The sequence below is a fragment of the Neltuma alba genome, unplaced genomic scaffold, assembly GCF_004799145.2.
Source record: "Neltuma alba isolate B1F8T4 unplaced genomic scaffold, ASM479914v2 tig00012824_pilon, whole genome shotgun sequence".
Lineage (NCBI taxonomy): Eukaryota > Viridiplantae > Streptophyta > Magnoliopsida > Fabales > Fabaceae > Neltuma > Neltuma alba.
Window position 1 is genome coordinate 38413 of NW_021637216.1, and position 19062 is coordinate 57474.

General features: G+C 33.6%; 5 protein-coding genes across 8 annotated transcripts; 4 read left to right on the top strand and 1 right to left on the bottom strand.

The window, feature by feature from the left end:
• The first annotated feature begins 2997 nt into the window (after positions 1-2997).
• On the top strand, positions 2998-5765 carry LOC114731381 (transcription factor bHLH130). 3 transcript variants are annotated; one of them, XM_028918537.1, is made up of 7 exons: positions 2998-3105; positions 3248-3333; positions 3474-4012; positions 4282-4640; positions 4762-4983; positions 5086-5154; positions 5291-5765. In XM_028918537.1, the coding sequence occupies exons 3-7, from the start codon at positions 3478-3480 to the stop codon at positions 5360-5362; spliced, it is 1257 nt and encodes a 418-aa protein (XP_028774370.1). In that variant the 5' UTR covers positions 2998-3105; positions 3248-3333; positions 3474-3477; the 3' UTR covers positions 5363-5765. The 3 variants fall into 3 exon arrangements, with proteins under 3 accessions (XP_028774370.1, XP_028774368.1, XP_028774369.1); XM_028918535.1 differs by having other exon boundaries at positions 2999-3105; positions 4741-4983; XM_028918536.1 differs by having other exon boundaries at positions 3002-3098; positions 4741-4983.
• A 741-nt stretch (positions 5766-6506) lies between these two features.
• Positions 6507-10145, top strand: LOC114731356 (ras-related protein RABA4c). Of its 2 annotated transcripts, none has more exons than XM_028918499.1 (3): positions 6507-7095; positions 8486-8994; positions 10077-10145. In XM_028918499.1, exons 1-2 carry the CDS (start codon positions 6869-6871, stop codon positions 8946-8948), a joined length of 690 nt encoding a protein of 229 aa, XP_028774332.1. In that variant the 5' UTR covers positions 6507-6868; the 3' UTR covers positions 8949-8994; positions 10077-10145. The 2 variants fall into 2 exon arrangements, with proteins under 2 accessions (XP_028774332.1, XP_028774331.1); XM_028918498.1 differs by lacking the exon at positions 10077-10145 and adding an exon at positions 9222-9636.
• Positions 10070-10879, bottom strand: LOC114731338 (thaumatin-like protein). The gene is made up of 2 exons (XM_028918480.1): positions 10831-10879; positions 10070-10731 (listed from the first exon to the last, which is right to left on the bottom strand). The coding sequence occupies exons 1-2, from the start codon at positions 10877-10879 to the stop codon at positions 10070-10072; spliced, it is 711 nt and encodes a 236-aa protein (XP_028774313.1).
• A 2289-nt stretch (positions 10880-13168) lies between these two features.
• Positions 13169-16339, top strand: LOC114731365 (uncharacterized). The gene is made up of 7 exons (XM_028918510.1): positions 13169-13408; positions 14091-14264; positions 14348-14440; positions 14525-14593; positions 15308-15514; positions 15799-15924; positions 16034-16339. Exons 1-7 carry the CDS (start codon positions 13169-13171, stop codon positions 16178-16180), a joined length of 1056 nt encoding a protein of 351 aa, XP_028774343.1. The 3' UTR covers positions 16181-16339.
• Positions 16340-16453: 114 nt separating this feature from the next.
• On the top strand, positions 16454-18315 carry LOC114731367 (uncharacterized). Its single transcript, XM_028918511.1, has 2 exons — positions 16454-17241; positions 18111-18315. The coding sequence occupies exons 1-2, from the start codon at positions 16926-16928 to the stop codon at positions 18125-18127; spliced, it is 333 nt and encodes a 110-aa protein (XP_028774344.1). The 5' UTR covers positions 16454-16925; the 3' UTR covers positions 18128-18315.
• The last annotated feature ends 747 nt before the right edge of the window (positions 18316-19062 follow it).

The following is a 19062-nucleotide window of genomic DNA, read 5'->3' on the forward strand; positions in this document are numbered from 1 at the left end:
GTTAAAACAATAAATAAAAGTACTTGGAAAGACTCTCTCTCCCCTCTAAATTTGTGTAGATCTTTCTTATTTTCACACGAAGTTAAGAATTTTGACTCGGTTTTTATTATGGGCCTGTTTGGATGCTCTGAAACCGTGGTTCAGAAGCACTTTTTAAACGAGGTAATTCTCACATATTTAATTCGTAACGTTAAAAGCAATCTGAACCATGCGTTGGTTTTTTATAAACATCTGTCTAGATTCTATTTTCATGTCCATATTAGAAATGTTCAACGATTGCCCATATAGTTCTCGACTTCTCGTACTTTTAAATAATCTAGATTTTTATACTTCATTTAGAAAATTCGCATTTATTATTAATAAAAAAGTAAGAATATGTTAATGTTATAACGTACCTGATTTAAAATTAAATAGAGATCAAGAATTAAATAAATTATTTAACATGTGTGATCAGATCTCTGTAAAAATCTGTGTGTTATATTAGATTACATATCAATTTATATGTTTTTGGACAAAAAATGTTTGTAAAAAAAATAAATATAAAAAAATAAGTGAATTAAGATATATATATATTTATGATTAAAACCAATTCCTTAATTAGATCTTACATTTTTTAAAACAAATTAACTCTTACATTTAGGATGAGAATAAGAAGAGTAATATTAAAACTTTTAAATTATCCAAAATAAAAATAACAACATTAAAAAAATCACATTTGTTATACATGCATGATTCAAATTAAACAGTGAAAAAACATTATTCACTCATTTTATAAATGAGTACAGAATCATTTTCTTTTTATTTATGCTCAACAAAAAACAACAGCCACATATTAGCAAATAGATATTATATGTATTGTGTGTATATATAGAAGAGAAGGAGATCTTTTTTGCTTTTAGAAAGGTATTTAAAAGGATCAAAATGATGACTAGGATTGTTTCCCAATCCTATCCTTGCTTGAATGTTAGTATATTTCTATATTTTATTCTCAAGTAATTAGTATTATATATTGCATGGAGTTTGATTAATATGTTATCATAAATAATAGATTTTGTTAAAATTTTATGATTTTTATTTTTTCATGAGACAAAATTAGTATCTACTTTACACAAACTAAAAGATGGTTAAAATTAGTCAATGTCTATAAATTTATCCCTTTTTTTCACTTTTCTTAATTAAGGGTCCTCACTATCTCATCTCCAACCTTCCATCCACAAAACACCTTTCATTTATTTTTTATAATAATTTTAGAGTCATTTTAGGAGAAAATATTATTTATTCCTTCAAAATTTTAAAAATATTTTATGCATAAGAGCAACGGAACTTTTAAAATGTTGTCATTTAAAAAAAAAAGAATTGATAGAATATTGTATATAACTCTCATGGCGAGAAAAAAGGCAATTATTTAAATGATTTATACGGTTATAAAAATGTTAATAAAATTACAATATGTTTATATATACAAATGTATTGTCAATGCATCAAAATTTTATCCTGAGAACAAACTCGGCTTTTATTTCCTTTAATTGATTTATTTTTTACATATTCGCTTCCTAATTTAACTTGGAAAGATTTTTTTAATAATTTTTTTAAAGTTGCTTTCTTTGGTAAGCATTGCATCAATGCATCTTGACAAAAAAGTATGATGTATATAAAAGGAAAAAAGCTAGATAAGATTATTCATGAATCTTAAAAATAAAATAATATTGTCCCTTCCGGTAACCAAAGAACACATTTCCGTACAAGTTATTTTAAATCATGTTTGAGGTATAAACAACGGCTGGCAAAAAATGTACATAAAATAATGGTTAAAATATTTATTTTTCTAAAAAATAAAATATATTGGAAGGAAATAATAATAACACAAAAGTTAAAATACAAAATCCTCCTAAACTGTGAGTTAGTGGCATATAACTTTCCTAACCTGTCTTTAAAGTTAATTGTTAAATTAATATTTTATTATATGATGAGTCATTTAAAAAATAAAAATTAAATCATTAGTTATAGTTCATGTATAATGAAAAGTTCGTATAAAACCATAATATAATGTTAATATATCATGACTCACCTCCATTTTTATGTTATACAATTATGCATTCTAAAAAAATATAACTGTGCATTGAATTAATTTTTATACCCATTTTATTTTTAACAATATTTATAGTTTAAATAATTATATTTATGTGTATGGATTGGAATTATAAAATAAACTATGCCTTAAATATTTGTACTTCCTAACTCCACAATCAACCGTTAAACCTTCATCCATAAACAAGGGTCGCTTTGTCTGTAAGCTAAGCATCCCTAATCTCATCTCAATTTTGTGTGCTTTTGTGACGTAAAATAAAATAAATAAATAAAAAGTGAATTCATATCATGATTGTCCCTAAAAGTAATTTGCAAGAAATAAATAAATAATAAGAAACTTCTATTTATTAGATTTTCAAAGAAATTATGCTCATGTTTTGCAGGGGAAATTTTTAATTATGCTCACATCTAACAAGTATTTTCATGATCAAAAATAAGATTTACTTGAAATTGGCCACTCACAATACATGAAAGGATTTTATGATATAAATGAAAAATTGTAATATTTACATCATTATTTGTTGTTTTTATAGCCAAAATTTTTTTGACAAAAAGACAAAAACCCAAAAAAAAAAAAACAAAGATATGCCCACCTTAAACCATTTGGAGTAAATTGATTTCAGATTAAACTTGCAAGATTTGAACTACTTTTCATATCTCATAGTTTATGAACAGTTATTAATTTCCCCTGTAAATTATGACTGTACATTAACCTCATTATGAGTGGGAAACCAGATATGGTTGGCTTGTTTGGTCAACGAGAAAAGCAAGAACAGAAAAGTTAGGAGGGACCACATTATCTCACCAAGGCATAATCGTTATAATTAGCAAATACGAGGGTGATTACCCGACAAGACACTCCATAAATATGCCCCCTATGCAAGTCGCAGCAAGCTAACAAGCCGCCTCCTCCTTCTTCTCTCTATCTGTCTGCATTTTGAGCTCAGATCCGGACTCAAATCGTTCAAGATCACAACTTTGGAGTTTTAAGTGCTGTTAAATTCTGAATTGTAAGAAGTATGCCCCTTTTCTTGTATACACTTTTTCTGGGACAAAAAAAGTTCTGTCTGGCCCTGAAATCTATATACTCTGAACTCTGCTTTTAGCAGCAGGGTCTTAGAAAGATTCTGAGCTGAACTTGTTCCTGTCGATCTTTCAGGTATTAGGTTTTCAAGATTGAAGATAAAATTGACATTCTTTCCGCAAGTCTGAGGACAGCTTTCTGGGGATTTTATAATTTCCGAGGTGATTTTTCCTGTCTGAGCTTTCCTGCTGTATCTGTCTGACCCAAAATTTCTCCAAGAATTTTTGGTGGCACTTCTATACTTATCTATGTAAGAAAGAAATATGACATACCCTTCTGTTTTTTGACGGTGAATTTTCAGGAATATGAGTGTTATGTATAGTCCCAGTGTTCTGAATTACTCAGACGGGGAGCTTAGGAGAAACCCAGAAATGGATTCAATTCCCCACTTGAATTCTGGATTAATGAGGTACAGTTCTGCTCCAAGCTCATTTCTGGCAAGCCTTGTTCAGAATAGCCACGGCTGTGTGAATGAGGGAGCCTCTAGAAGCGTAGATCATCATGATCATCATCACAATCCATCTTCAAGTTCAGAAATGGAAGCGATGTTGGCCAAGTTGGTTTCTTCATCATCAAACAATGAATGGATGAAGCAGGAAGAAGCAGGGGACTCTGTTTCTGAGAGACCCAGTGGGTATAATTCTAATTATGGTCCTCAGATGATTTACCAATCTCAGACTCAGCAAGCTGTTCAGGGCTTGCCAAACGGGTCTGTAGGTTCTTCTGGGAATGATTTTGATGGCTCATTCAATTCCACTGAGTCCAAAATAAGGTCAAATAATCTCCTTAGGCAGAAAAGCTCCCCTGCTGGACTGTTCAACAATTTCTCAGTTGAAAATGGTATGTTCGCCTTTGTGTTTCTCTCTTTTTATTTTGATGGCTATTTATCTTGTATTTCTAATTGAGGAAACACTTTCAAATGAGTTATTCCAAGAGAGTTGACTTCTCATACAACTCAGATAAAATTAAAAAGAATATGGAAATATAAAACTCAAAAAGATTTGACAAGAATCCTTGAAATGAGCGTATTTTCCCCTTCAATTCAGAAAATTACTAAATTATTAGGTGAGAGCTCAAGAATAATTGTTTTATCTCTAAAAAAATTGCAGGTTTTGCGACATGGAGAGATGTGGGAAGCTTTAGTGCCTGTGATCATGTCTCAAATGGCCAAGCTTCTACATCAGTTAGTGGCTTAAATGATAATACTCTAGCCTTCTCATCTAAACCATCTTCTTGTTCAAAACACTTGCCTGATATAGCAGAAGATGGAAATGAAACCCTAGAAGAAGCAACTTGTGTGGATGGCAGAAGAAATCTGACAAATGACAGAAATGGCAATAACACTGAATGTTACATTCCCAGTTTTACAAGTGACTTCTGGGATGGTCCTTCATTCAATGACACCAAAACAGCCAGTGACAATGATGAACTCATGTTTTCTACTACTTCAAATGGTTTTGAAACTCAGGTACATATAAACCTGCAAGTTTCTTAATTCAGTTTTGTCTGTAATCTTGTTGAATGGATTTGAGTCTTAGTATACGTATATTCTGCTGTTTTGTTCTCAGAATGGTGATTTTGGATATCAGAATGTTGGTTTGACTCATCATTTGAGTCTGCCTAGTTCTTCTACAAAGTCAAAGATGGATGCCGTTGAGAAGTTTCTTCAAGTTCAGGGATCTGTTCCTTGTAAGATTCGAGCTAAAAGAGGTTTCGCCACCCACCCACGGAGCATTGCAGAGAGGGTAAGAAGAACACGAATCAGTGAAAGAATAAAGAAATTGCAAGATCTCTTCCCAAAATCTGAAAAGGTAATCCATGATGCTCTGTCATTACAACATTTCATATTCACTAAGGTTTCTTTGAACTTCAGTAAAACCCTTTTTGTTTTGGTCTTTTTCCTCCCATGACAGCAAACAAGCACAGCAGATATGTTGGATTTAGCAGTTGATTATATTAAAGATTTGCAGAAACAAGTTAAGGTACTAAATGAGTTTAAGGAAGTTTTTTTTCTTTCTTTGTCCTTTTTCACCAGAATTTCTGGACCAAATGAACAGGATTATCCCTCAATGAAGTGTCTATTGTCTCACCAAAGTGTTCTTTCTCCTTCTCTTGCAGATGCTCACAGATACTAAAGCAAAGTGCAAGTGTTCAAGTAACCAGATGCAGAACTCAGTTCCTTGTAGCTAGCTGAAGGAATGAGGGAATACATTCTTCTTTTTCAATTAGATCAAATCTCTCAAAAGCTAGGGGGAAAACAAAAGAAGAATCAAGAGACATGATAATTGTCTCACTATTGATATGTCTCTGATATCTTGTATTAGATAAGATGCTTTGAATGGTACCTAAGCAATGTACATCCTTTTTGAGTCATGATATCTATGGTTCTTCTCTCATGCCCAAATCAAATTTGTACTTAGAAGTGAGAAAAGGTTATAGAAATTATAAACTGTAATTATATGAAATTATGCTGAGACTTGCTCTGCAAATCATTTAGGCCTAGTTTGGATTGCTTTTCATTTTGCTTGTTTGTAAATTAATTCTCATGAGAAAAATGAATAAAATGCAAATGTCGCCCGTTTTATGCTATCCACCTCATGTTCTCTCAATGCGTACCTGTATGAAATCATACCAGCTTTTGTTGAATAAATTGATCCTTAATTATGGGGCTATCATTAATTTAAATAATATAAAAACATTAAAAAAAACTTGTATAACTCTTTCTTTTTGGGTCCAATAAATCATTTGCCAACATTTTATCTTTTATATATAAATATAAACATATTTTTGGCCTCCCGGTTTTATTAAAACTTTGATTTTAATTTAATTTAATGTCAAATGCAAAATTAAACAATACTGTGCTTATATTTTTTTTGAGCTGAATACTGTGCTCTTATACTTTAAAGTGATGTTTTTCCAACATATTTTGCCCGCAATTTATTATCTCATATATATTCATAAGGTTAGTTTATCTATATTTACGTTCTTAAATTTGCTTTTAAAAAGATATTTTTATTTAGGGAGTGTTTAGGATAGAAACCAAACCATAGTTTCAGAAGTGCTTTTACGGTTTATGAAGTAAATATGTGGAGGAGTTTACTCATTTTACAAAAAAAGTTTCTGAAAACATGGTTTGGAGGTTGCCAAACACCCTTTAATTCAATTCTTGGCACAAATAATAACAAAGTTAAAACTAAAAATAAATAAATAAATAAATTCAAGTATGTGATATAGAGCGGATTTGACTTCCTTTTCTGCAGCGTGTCAGCGTGTGTCCTCTTTCTCTTTCGACACTTCACAAAGCTTTCAACTTTCTAATGATCAAAGCTCGAAATACAGGTGGTGAGTCTTTCTTTGGCAGCTTCGTCGTTGTCCCGCTTCGCCAACCTAACGGTTCAAAAGAAGGAAGCCAACGACATTAAGCAAACATGCCAAACACCTTCTCCGATAACGTGTCGCTTCAGCTTTCCTTTTCCCTTTCTTCCATGCTAAAACTCCCTCCTTTATTCTCAATGCGTCTCTTTTCACGCGCCATAAATTCTCAAGCTACACGACACCCACCGTCTGTTCATCCGCAGCCAAATTGTGAAAAGCACCCTTCTTTTGCTGAAGTCACTCAAATTGGCCTGAATCTAAAGAGGGTTTCGCATTGTTGGGCTGATTTGACCGAAGGGGTTGTGGAGAATCCTGGCGGAGATGGATCACTGGCTGAGCGATTTAGAGGAGGGGATCGACTACATGTTCAAGATTGTGATGATCGGCGACTCCGGCGTGGGAAAATCCCAGCTCTTGAATCGTTATGCCAGGAATGAGTTCAATGCCAAATCGAAGGCGACGATCGGAGTTGAATTTCAGACGAAGACGGTGCTCATGGATCACAAGGTTGTCAGGGCCCAGATTTGGGATACTGCTGGTCAAGAAAGGTCTATTTGAGTCCTCTTCTCTCTGTGATACTGTTATTGTTCCATGCTAACAATTTGATCTGATTATTGGGAGTGTTTAACTTCAATATCCGAAAATTGTGCCAATGCATAACATACTCTGAGTGACTTGTGTGAAGAAAGTGCAGTGTTGTGAGTTTTTCCTTAGATTAGATTTAGATTAAGTTCTTTAAGAATTTGAGTAATCATATGGCGTATGGACTATATTTGTTTAGAAGATCTAATTATAGACATTTTTACCTGTCATGTTTTATTGGGTTGGCTAAGGGCAGATGCTTCAAAATTGCACTTGAGTTTTGTTCTTTGTTATTGCTGGAGACTATCTTATGCCTGAGAGGCTAAAATTAAGTGTGCATAACAATCTAGGAGTCACAATTTTTTAATTTGGTTAATCAAAGTTTCTTGCTGCGTATTGTAATGAGCTAAGGACATCATGTTATATATCTTTGATTTAGCACTATTTTGTAGACTCGATTCCATTGGAAATGAAATGTAGATTATATCTGATATGTGTTTTGTTGTACATGATTTCACTTATGTTGTTCAATATAACGTGCTCACCTGACGATAATTATTAAAAGAAGTTCGTAAAATGTAGTTTTGCTGATTTGTTGTCTGTTTATCAATAAAATCAAGTTATTTGTAAGATTTGCTTGTTATAAGCAATTAGATCAAATTTTTTTATAGGTATGTTAATTATTTAAAAAATGTTTTTCTCCCCCTAAAATGTTTTCTTGCATAGTTTCGACCTAAGTTGTTCACGAGAATAATTTGATATTTTTAGATCATATTTGAGTGAACTTTAATATCCTTTTTCTATTCGAAATGTCTTATTATTTAATTAGCACTAGATTAATGGGATCACATTTGAGGAGATATAGGAAATATGCATGATCATAAGTAATGTATTTGATTTGCATGCGCTCTCATGCCTTGCTTCAATTTTATTATCCATGTCAATAAAGTTTTTCAAAATCACATATGTATTAAATTTCGTTTATCCCTTTTAGAGCCAAATCGACAGCAGAAAATGATGAAATATAATGTGCCTAGTCAACGAGAAAGTGATGCCTTTTAAAATCACAAGTGTATTAACTTTGTTTATCTTTTTGAACATTTTTTTTTTCAAATATGGAAGCAGAAACCAAATGAACTAGGATGTGCTTGCTGGTCTAGTTTACTTAAATAAAGTGATATTGGTAAACCACACGTGCCTAATTTATGGTTTCCCATTTTCAATCTACATTATTGTATCGTTAGAAGCTGTAGACCAAGTTGAATGGCCTGTTTGGGCTGAGTTGATTTTCCTTGTATTTTCAGACACATTCTTGCTACTGTGAATTTTCTGAGTCAATTTTGGCATTTGTCACAGGTACCAGGCAATTACTACTGCATATTACAGAGGTGCAATGGGTGCGTTGCTGGTATATGACATAACCAGGCAAGAAACCTTTGATCATGTTGAAACATGGTTGGAGGAGCTACAAATGCATGCGGATAAGAATATTACTGTTATGCTTGTTGGCAATAAGAGTGACCTGGGTTTGATGCGAGTGGTACCTCTCGAGGGAGCCAAAGAGCTTGCTCAGAAACGTGATCTCTTCTTCATGGAGACGTCAGCACTTGACTCCACCAATGTAGAGCCAGCTTTCCTTGGTCTTCTTTCTCAGATCTATTTAACTGTCTGTAAGAAGTCTCTTGTGGCTAATGGAGCAGAATCGAAACTGGAGAAAGTAAATCTTGAAGGAACAGAAATTTATGTCCCTTCAGATGACCTAGAAGATCAAAAGGGCCCAGAAACTAAAAGGAGGTCCCGTTGCTGCAATTTTTCTTAGAACTCTCTTTCAACTGGAGCTGCAAGGACTGTTACCTATATCTCATGTGAGGGCTTTCCTCCTTCTCCCTTGCTATTTTTGTTACTTTTACGATTTTTTTTAAATTTTTTTTTGGTGTTTGCTGTTTCTTTGATAGAGATATGACATGTAGGAGAACATTTTTCCAACGAGTAATTTGATAGCAAACACATAACACACTATCTACTTGCCTGTAATATTTTTTGATGAACTACATTGCCTTTAATATTATATGGCCCCTTTTTTCGCTTTCAGGAGATTGTTGATGGACTTATCTTGGTTTGGTTGGCTGGCATGCAGCAGAACTCAACTTCTGATGGTTTGATGAAATTGAGTAGTCTATTCACCGTATCCGTTGGCGAGCTTTTTGCCATGATTATTGCTTAGAGCAGCATCCTGAGCATGGACATAGGACATCATTCTTTTGTTTTTTTAAAAATAATATCTTATAGCATAATGGAAATAGAATTACCTTATTGCACAATTTTGATTAAGATATGCATAATAGCTTATTACATAATGGGAAAAAAATGCATAATACTTTTTCGGTATTGGTTTGTCTGTTTCTTATAAATTTCTTGTCTAGTATTTCAGGCAGAAAGGTAAACATGTTGTGTGTGTGTGTGTGAGAATTCAAGAACACGTTCCAGTGTATGTTTTTATTTAGCTATGGTATTTATTTGTTCATTCAAGATTTAATAGTTATAACAAGAAAATTCTTCAAGGAAACCCGCTCTAAAAAATAGTTGAGATTGTATAAACTAATCATTAATATTCATGCAAGCATATCAATATACTCTTCAATGGAATCCATCTTTATGTCTTTATATATATCTATAATTAATAATACCTATATTTTTATTTGTACATGATCGAGCATTTTGTCAGAACATCTACACTTCAAACCTATTCTGTGCAATTAATATACATAAAGAAATAATAGGTATACACACAAAGCGCACACAAAATATGATGTCTTGACATGGGGTTCAGGTGAGAACCTTTGTTCTATCACAGTAATGTCATTACTCATGTGAGGTAATCTCGAGTTCAACCCTCTATTTGATGTGTTCTCACTTGATCAAGTTTTGTATCATCCCTTCTTAACAGAACATAATCAAGTAATTTGCTCCTTGGCAAGTGAAAGTGCTGGATGCATCATCATAAGCATAACTATAAGCTAGAGGACAGGATGCCTTAAAGGCCTTCGAATAACTTGTTGGCTTGCATTTGCTAGGGCTATTGAAGTCTCCAGAACAGCAATACTCTGGCTTGTTAAAGGCCAAGCATGCACTCTTGCACCCAACAACTCTACCTTTGTTCTTCAACTCCAATCCTCTTGGGCATCTTTTGTTCAAATTTGCAAGGCATTTTATAGCCTTACACGTCCCAGATCCCCCAAAAGGAAAAATTGACACTGGCATGTTATAACCATCAACTAGGCTAAGATCATAGAAGTCCATAGGACTGTCTAGAGTGAATTCTGCAAGTGTGGCTGGTGGCGTGCCTCCGGCTCCATTGCATTTGAGCTTGCCTCCGCAGTCTCCAGTAATGCACATTCCATTGCCGGAGGTGTCAAAGGAGCAGTAGCGCCGGCCCCAGAACCTGCCGGACCACCCTTTTGGGGCAATGATGTCTATGGTTTCGTTAGGTTTTAACTGGAACCCACCTTCCATCAGTTGAGGCTTTCCTGCAGCTGTTAGGATTGCAGGCCATATTGTCTCCCTACATTTATTTTGCAGAGTGAAAACTCCTGCTTCTGATCCTGCAGAAAAAGAACCCATCAAGAAAATAAATTGTCATTATCATAAAAAAGTTCAAGAATAATCTATTAGAGCACGTCTGAACGGGACATTATTAGTACCTAAGAAGGAGAAGAGGAAGGCAAGAATGGGAATGTGTATGAGTGCCATAAGAATTTGAATGGGTGTTTGGCTTTGTGAAACATGGAGTTTGGGATGATTTTTTTTGGTGGCCAATTGGAATGTGTTATATACTTGTGCAAGAATTAGAGCATGCTTTAATATTAGGGAAAGTTCCAACTATGAAATTCACAAGCAACAAACAAACAAACCCTTAACTGACTGGCAAGTAGAGGAAAACAAGGCTGATGTTGGTTTTATGTTTTGACAATTGGCAATGTTGCAGATACAAATTAAACAGATGACTAAATTCTGTTTCAGTTGTTAAACCGACCGTATTTTTCTGATCCAGGACCAGAACCAAACAGGGGGACCAAGTAATAAATTGTCATAAGCAGATTTTATTTAGTTAAAAGGAGTATTTTAGAAAAATTAATAATATTTTTTAACAAAAACAACTGAATAAACTTTTTAATGTCTATAAATTAGTTATTTAACTTTTATATTAAAGTAAAAATAAATAAATAAAAAAATTTTATCATAAAGCCGCCGCTCTCATATGAGGTGAGGTTTTTGTTTTGGGCCATAAGGTGTATCTTAATAAGACAACGCTGGTCCAATTTGATGAAACTACGTTGCTTTGAAAATAAGTTTCCAAGATAACCAACGGGGTTAAATGTAATTAACTGGACTAATATTCAAATCTCATTAAAAAAAAAACTCATATTTAATATCCGACAATATCTCAAAAATTATTCCTTCCAATAAGAGCTAGCAATTAAAGAAAGAAAATTTCAAAACTAGTGTGTCAAGAGAGTAAATATATCTGACACCTTTTATGACTTGTGTTATTATTACAATTATTCAACAATTATTATTTTTGAAACGCATTAAATCTTATTTTATTTTTAATTATGAAAAATATTTTTCTCTATTAATAGTAGAGCCTAATTTTACTCGAAACTAAAATCACATTCTTTCCAGCTAAGCTACAGACGTAGGATAAAGTAATACTTGAATACTTTACCCCGTAATTATTATAATTCACGTGTTCATTATATTTAATCACTTAACAGATACTCCTCCGATCTTTATTATAAGACCCAATTTGACTTTTTATTTGGTCCTAATTATAAGACCCAATCCATTTTGTCTCTTATATTTATGCATTTTTTTTCAAGATAATCCTTCTAATAATGATAGTTTTAGCCAATATACTTAATTAGCAAAGATATTTTAGGAATGACAACACTTATTTATTATAAATAACCAACTTAACTTACTTTCTTAATCTTCTCAAATAAGTCAATTGGGTCTTATAATTAGGACCGGAAGTAAAAACTTTTACTAATTACGTCAAATGGATTTATTTGACGAAGTTATCAATTCCGTGACCGCATGCACTTCCAAAATTGGACACGCAAAGTGGGAAAAAATAATTTTAGACTCTTTCATTCTCGAGAAAATTATACTTAAGAACCAAAGTGAAAAATTATTTATAGACAGAGGCATCAAATTTCTAAAATTCTTTTGCAAGATCAAAATATTGATTAAAATGTCCTTTAACTTTATATAAAGTTTTAATTTAATTTTTTAATTTTAACAGATATATTTTTAGTATTTTAAATTTAAAATCTTAACAAAAAATGATAATATTAAGATCTTAAATATTACTAAAATATTTCTAATATATATTAAGTTTAATTTTTAAAATAATTATGATTGTTATAAAAACTATAATTTAAAACTAATAATTTTAAGATTAAAGGATTAAAAATATAATTTTTAAAATTAAGAGATTAAATTGAAATCTTGTATAAAATTAAAAAAAATCAAAGATATAGTTTAGCCAAAAGATATACAATAATTGAAATATTTTTTAAACAAATAATTTATCTAATTTAGCAGTCATATATGGTGAATTTAATACTCGTAGAAAATTTATCAATGAGACTAAAAAATTTAGCCTCGCATGATAAATTTAAATTCTCTACGAGCATTTACCAAATAAGACGAATTGTTTGTTTTATGAGCATTTCTACAATTTGTTTTCACTTTTTATTCAAGGATTGGCTGATATAACATTTTAAGAAATTAACATTATATATATAAATAACTTCATATTTTGGTCCTTAACTATAATTTTCTCTTAAATTTGGCAGAAATCATGTTGTCATTATTGGGGCCCCGGTGGTTTTCCGCAAAAGCCCATTGGTTTGTGATAACATGGTGGGGATCCGGAATGTCATTTAGTTATTGAAAAAAGATCGAATCCCCAATCTCCCGCCATCATCACAATCCTTAAAAGAGCAGATATTTCCGCCTTTCTCTTCCGTGAAGATGGAGTTGCCTGTGGTGGATCTCTCCCCCTACTTGGCCGTCTCCGGCGACCTCAGTTCCGACCTAGTTGCGCTTTGCTCTGAGGTGAGTCGGAGTCTCACGGAGACCGGAGCTCTGCTCATCAAGGATCCCAGATGCTCCGTCCAAGACAACGATCGCTTTATCGATATGATGGAGAAGTACTTCGAGAGCCCTCAGGAGTTCAAGCGCCGCCAGGAGAGGCCTCATTTGCATTACCAGGTAAGGATGGTCCTAATGGTATGGATGTTTGGTTGCCCAGAAAGTTTCGGTCTTGCAAAGTTTCCTGTTTTAGCATTGATGGGGTGGCTGAATACATTCAATTTTCTTCAAGTTGACTTCTTTGCGCCTTTAAAGTCCACAATTTTGATAATTCTGCCGTATTGTTTGCTCTAAATTAAATGATAGGATCAGGATTCAGCATCGACTTGTAAGCTTTTCATATTGCTTTTGCTTGATTTGTGAGAATGTAGTCTTGCATGATATGGGCTTGGTTTATTTTTAAAAAGTGTAAGTCTTTGAGTGAATCGTTAAAACTCCTTTAAGCCGAGATCGTTTTGCATTTGGGCATCCCTCCATGTTACTTGTTCATTCAGTTATGCTGATTCTGACAAATAAAACAATACTTTTCTCTAGACGAACGAAACCCAATACTAGTAGGCTACTTTACTTCGTTAGTTTGCGTTGTTAGTACTTATTTTAATCACTATAAAGTATACAGAGATCATCAGTGGCTTACAGTCAGTCTAGTTCAAACACAGATGATAAATCGATTTCATATATTATACGTGGAGAAAGTCAAGACTGGAAATATCGATTATGAAAAGAGAAGTTTTGTGTAATTTGGTGGTATTCATGGCCAAAGGACTTTGTAAGAATTGTTAATAAAAAAATGGTCGTATAGGTTGGGGTTACACCAGAAAGAGTGGAAGTTCCAAGAAGCTTGGTTGATGAAGAAATGCAAGAGAAACTAAAAACAATGCCAAAAGAGCACCAACCTCATACTCCTGTTGGACCTGATCTCAAGTGGCGATATTTTTGGAGAATTGGTCCTCGACCTTCAAACACTCGTTTTCAGGTCTCTCATCTCTTTCCTCTCTTTGGCCATCCAATATTATCTAGTTTGCATAAATCATTCCTAATATTATCTTAATTGTTCAGGAACTCAATTCAGAGCCAGTTATACCTGATAGTTTTCCTGAATGGAAAGAAAACATGGATTCCTGGGGATACAAGATGATTTCAGCAATAGAAGTGAGTGTTTGTGTGGTTTTTCACCTTTTTCCTTCGTTTTTATTTTATGTATATGATTTCAGTGGCAGTGCATATCTTATTTAGGTGGTTGCTGAAATGGCAGCTGTTGGCTTTGGGCTACCAAAGGATGCATTCACTTCTCTCATGAAGCAGGTGTCCACTTTTGTCAATTAAACTGGAACCTCATCCATCTATATCCCTTTCCCAGTAGTAGCTGTTAGGTGGTTAATTATTTTGTCAGTAAACGTTAACAAATGCTATTGTTAATAAGAAGCTAAAAACAGTGCCAAAAATAAAAGTTGTGCAGGTACAAGTGTTCTTTGTTAGGTATGCAACAGCTTTTACAATGTGTTGATTACAAACTTGATATTCATTGCCTTTTGATCAATGTCACTCGTGCATTTGCAATTGATTCTTTTCTGTATGTGATAGTAAAGGTTCTCAGTTTGTGTGGTGTAGGAGTTATCAAGTAACGGAATCATGATCATAGTGTCATACTTTATTTTGATAAATCGGGCTTACTGTTGATCATGCAAATTTAACATTCTAAAATAAACTGAAAGGGGTGACTCTTTTGGGTAGAATCCTGTTTTGAAAATATAGCTACATAATGGGCATAACCTCAGTCATTTAGCAATGCGATTTACCTGGGGATGAACATGCATATTCATTTCAGTATGTACCAAGTGAGAATGGCCTGTGTGACCTTCTCATGTATTGCTATTATTTACTTGGTCATCTGTGGCACTTTGTAGTATTAATTTCCATAAAATAAGTTACAGCTTCAATCATGTTTTTGTTGTTTCCATCTTTCCTTTGGTAATTATCTTTGGTTTGAGGTTTCTATCCATCTTGTCTTATTACCAGGGCCCACATCTGTTGGCTCCAACAGGGAGTGACCTTAAAAAATATGGCCAGGAGGGCACTGTTTTTGCTGGATATCACTACGACCTGAACTTCCTAACAATCCATGGTAGAAGTAGATTTCCTGGTTTAAACATCTGGTTAAGAAATGGACAGAAAGTTGAAGTGAAGGTTCCAGTTGGGTGTCTTCTTATTCAGGCAGGGAAGCAGGTATTGAAACGCCTGAATTTTCCAACATTTCATCTAAAAAGAATCACTTCTGATGCATAGGAGCTCATTATTTTCTTCATCTTATGCTATCTGTTTCATTTAGGTAACAGGTAGTGTTAATTGTTAAAAATAGAGTCCTGGAATCTTAAGCTGATATCTAAATATGCTGTGATTTCATTCTCATGGCCCGGGATAATTTGACAGCTCTCCTAGATAAGTGTAATCTATTATTGACATCATTCATATGATCTTGTGTTTTACAATAAAATTTATTCTGAATGCAGATAGAGTGGTTAACTGCAGGGCACTGTGTAGCTGGCATGCACGAGGTTGTTGCCACAAAAAGAACACTCGAAGCGATTAAACTAGCACAAGAGCAAAAGCGTAGCCAGTGGAGAGTATCTTCAACGGTGAGTGAGGGGGGAAAAAAGAAATTCATCTTTTATCATGTAAGGCTGAATGAACTTGACTTTTCGCAAGTTTTTGTATTAACTTGTGACTTCTGCCTCTTATATGTAGCTGTTTTCACACATAGCTTCAGATGCAGTTCTGAAGCCGTTGGGACATTTTGCAGAGTCACCACTTGCAAGCCAATATCCTCCTACCTGTGCCGGAGAATATGTTGAACAAGAGCTTGCAGTAATCAATCTCAAAGGAAAGAAGTGAGGGCCTTTGTGACCAAAAATTGTAATAAGAAGTTACATAAATTATGCGTCCAGAAAGTGAGAAATTGTAGCTTTATTTTTCAGTCTCAAGAAAAAAGGAACAATGAAATTTTCAGTTGAGCTCTAATTAATTTCAATGAATTGGATGCGTATTTTCTCATATGCGTGTTCAGGGTTCTTTATTTCCTTACAGATGTCACAATACGTATGTGTATTTTTTCCCTTAATTTTTTTATTTTCTTCTAGGTCGAGTCATCTTGGAATAGAAAGAAATCTGTAACGAAAGAAGTATTTCTGTACATATTGCAAACAGTAGACAATATAATTTCTTTGTGTTGGGGAAAAAGAAGTATCATGTAAAGCAGCTTTACTTGGACATGAATTTTCTGTTTTTAACTACTAAATGCACAATTTGAATTTATAAAAATAGAGAGAAAATAAAAATTAAGCCTCATAGACTTTCACGCTCTTATGTCATTCTCTTTTAAGTTCATAAAGGATCACAATCCACTTCACATTTGGTAGGATTCATGTAAGTTGAATCTTCTAACTGTCTGTTATCCAGAACCAATTCTATTGTTGATGGTTTCACTTGTGAAGACCAGACTGAAACCACAGTTAAAGTCTAAAGGCATGATTAGCATGATACTATGTTAGGACAGGCATGCTGAATGACATGAGTCCCATATTGCATATAAATGCAAAACCTTGTTCAGTGGTTTTGAGTAGTAACAAGCAGATCAAAGATGAAGGTGTTCAGGTCAGGGATTCAGGTTCTGCCATTGTTACTGGTTTTCTTGATCATAATGGCAGGTTTGGTTGCAGGAGGGCAAGGCACTCCTTGCACAAGAACCTTCTTCTCTGCACTGGTGCAGCTCATACCTTGTAGGGCAGCAGTTGTTCCTTTTAGTCCCATTCCACCAGGTGAAGCATGCTGCAATGCCATTAGAGCTCTGGGACAGCCATGTTTATGCTTACTTGCCAATGGCCCTCCAATATCTGGTATAGACCGCGACATAGCTTTGCAGCTCCCGGCGAAGTGCGCTGCTAACTTTGAACCATGTGATCTCTCTCTCTCTCTCTCTCTCTCTCTCACACACACACACACACACACACACATTTCATTACACACACATATTCCCAGTACCAAAAAATCATTCTACTGTTATAAGGAATTATTTTCTTGTGACAAAATATAATAACGAAGATGTATTTCTACAATGTTATAAGTTAGGGCATTATTCAATCTGAATAACCTAGATTGTGTAGTTTTTGAAATGTTTCCAGAGATAGAGTAAGAAGGAGGAACAAGTGTCATGCATACTACATTATACTCACTTTAGAAGCACTTCCCCATTTTAATTTAAGAGTTAACCTCTGTTTTTCCAGACATCACGGTCAGATGTGCCCTTTTCCATTGCCTGAAACTAGATGTTTTTCTAAAGCAACTTTAAGGCCTTAGCATTTCTCACTCTCACTATGATTTTGAGGAATTTTTGTACCTAAGTTAACAAAGAAGATATGATATTAGAGTAAATTATTTAGTCATTGAAACATTATTCTTCTTTCATTTAATTTTCTAAAGTTTCTCGATTTAATCCTCTAAATTTTTCTTTCAATAAAAATGGTCTAAGATGACATTTTTGCCCCAAAAATAGGTGTTACTTGGGAAAACTCTGCGAGTAGAAGGGAGGGTCAAAATAAACAGCATTATGGTGGGGAAAGATTGTCGTTGGAAATTAATTGGGAGGAAAAATTTTTGAAAAGTTAAACTGAGATTTTATCTTCAAAAGACGAAATAAAAGTGGAAGCTTTGGATACCTCTTTTAGTATCAAATTTAACTATATTGAAGGAAAATGTTGAAAAGACACGTAGATAGAGGATGATGAATTGATGGTATATTAATGCCAAATATGTGTTGCTTGTGCAGGTGAAGTCATGAAGTGAAGTTGGAGCTTGAAAGAGTTAGAATGTTCCAGCTTATTAAAATAAATATTTTTATATATTAGGATTAATCTACGCCATATCCTTCTAAGTTCTTACAATAAAGTGTAATGTGGGTTATAATCTTTCTTGTCCTTCTTATTATTTTCCAGGTCGTGAATTATAGAAATGTTCCTTTTTGCGGCTGAAAATTCATTCCCCACTTATATGTTCTTCCACACAGCATCAATATATATTAATTCAGTTCGCTAATCATTTTCACCTATAATATTTTCTGGAAAAATAAGGCATAAAATAAAAGCTCTTAATTTCAAAAATAGTGACAAATTTAATCAAAAGGAACAACAAATATAAAATTATGCAGTTCAGACTAAAATCTAATCAATTCAGTGAGAATGAGTGAAATGTCCATTCTCTTTGGTTAAACACCATTTCCAAACGCTCACTTGTCATACAAATTCGGTAGAAGAGCTAAATGCAAAAAGTAACAGACTTTTTCTTTTCTTTTATATATAGAAAGACCTATAATTAAAAACAAACAGTGAAAAAAAGAAGTTTCAATTTTCTCAAAACCCAGAACTTGGCCAAGGAAAAAAAAATACTGAGAATCACGTGAATCTGTAAAACCTTGTTGTGTAGTAAAATTTATGTATATTTAGTTCTTTTCTCTAAAGCACATGATTATGTTAAAAAATTATGATATATAATGCTAAAAAGGAGGACATTGAAACATAAGGAAAGCATTTTAGGGCAAAGATCACACAAACCCTTGAGGTGTCCTTAACTTTCTTGCGGCTTCTACTCTGCCTTTCAAGCTCTGTCTGCTCACTTTTTCTGCACTTTAACTTTGCTGCACTAAGAAGAAAGAAATCATCCTATAAATGCACATGCAATACCTCAGCATTTGCTTTAATTCAATTAAATCCTCGTATCTATTC

What these genes read in the sequence shown, in the direction of transcription:
- LOC114731381 (XM_028918535.1), top strand. Translation starts at nt 3,478, where the DNA reads ATGAGTGTTATGTATAGTCCCAGTGTTCTGAATTACTCAGACGGGGAG. An exon ending in CAAATGGTTTTGAAACTCAG is followed by an intron (nt 4,641 to 4,740) that starts GTACATATAAAC and finishes TTTTGTTCTCAG; the next exon opens with AATGGTGATTTTGGATATCA. An exon ending in TCTTCCCAAAATCTGAAAAG is followed by an intron (nt 4,984 to 5,085) that starts GTAATCCATGAT and finishes CTCCCATGACAG; the next exon opens with CAAACAAGCACAGCAGATAT.
- LOC114731356 (XM_028918499.1), top strand. Translation starts at nt 6,869, where the DNA reads ATGGATCACTGGCTGAGCGATTTAGAGGAGGGGATCGACTACATGTTC. An exon ending in GATACTGCTGGTCAAGAAAG is followed by an intron (nt 7,096 to 8,485) that starts GTCTATTTGAGT and finishes CATTTGTCACAG; the next exon opens with GTACCAGGCAATTACTACTG.
- LOC114731338 (XM_028918480.1), bottom strand. Translation starts at nt 10,879, where the DNA reads ATGGCACTCATACACATTCCCATTCTTGCCTTCCTCTTCTCCTTCTTA. An exon ending in CTTCCTCTTCTCCTTCTTAG is followed by an intron (nt 10,732 to 10,830) that starts GTACTAATAATG and finishes CTTTTTCTGCAG; the next exon opens with GATCAGAAGCAGGAGTTTTC.
- LOC114731365 (XM_028918510.1), top strand. Translation starts at nt 13,169, where the DNA reads ATGGAGTTGCCTGTGGTGGATCTCTCCCCCTACTTGGCCGTCTCCGGC. An exon ending in AGATGATTTCAGCAATAGAA is followed by an intron (nt 14,441 to 14,524) that starts GTGAGTGTTTGT and finishes TATCTTATTTAG; the next exon opens with GTGGTTGCTGAAATGGCAGC. An exon ending in TTATTCAGGCAGGGAAGCAG is followed by an intron (nt 15,515 to 15,798) that starts GTATTGAAACGC and finishes TTCTGAATGCAG; the next exon opens with ATAGAGTGGTTAACTGCAGG.
- LOC114731367 (XM_028918511.1), top strand. Translation starts at nt 16,926, where the DNA reads ATGAAGGTGTTCAGGTCAGGGATTCAGGTTCTGCCATTGTTACTGGTT.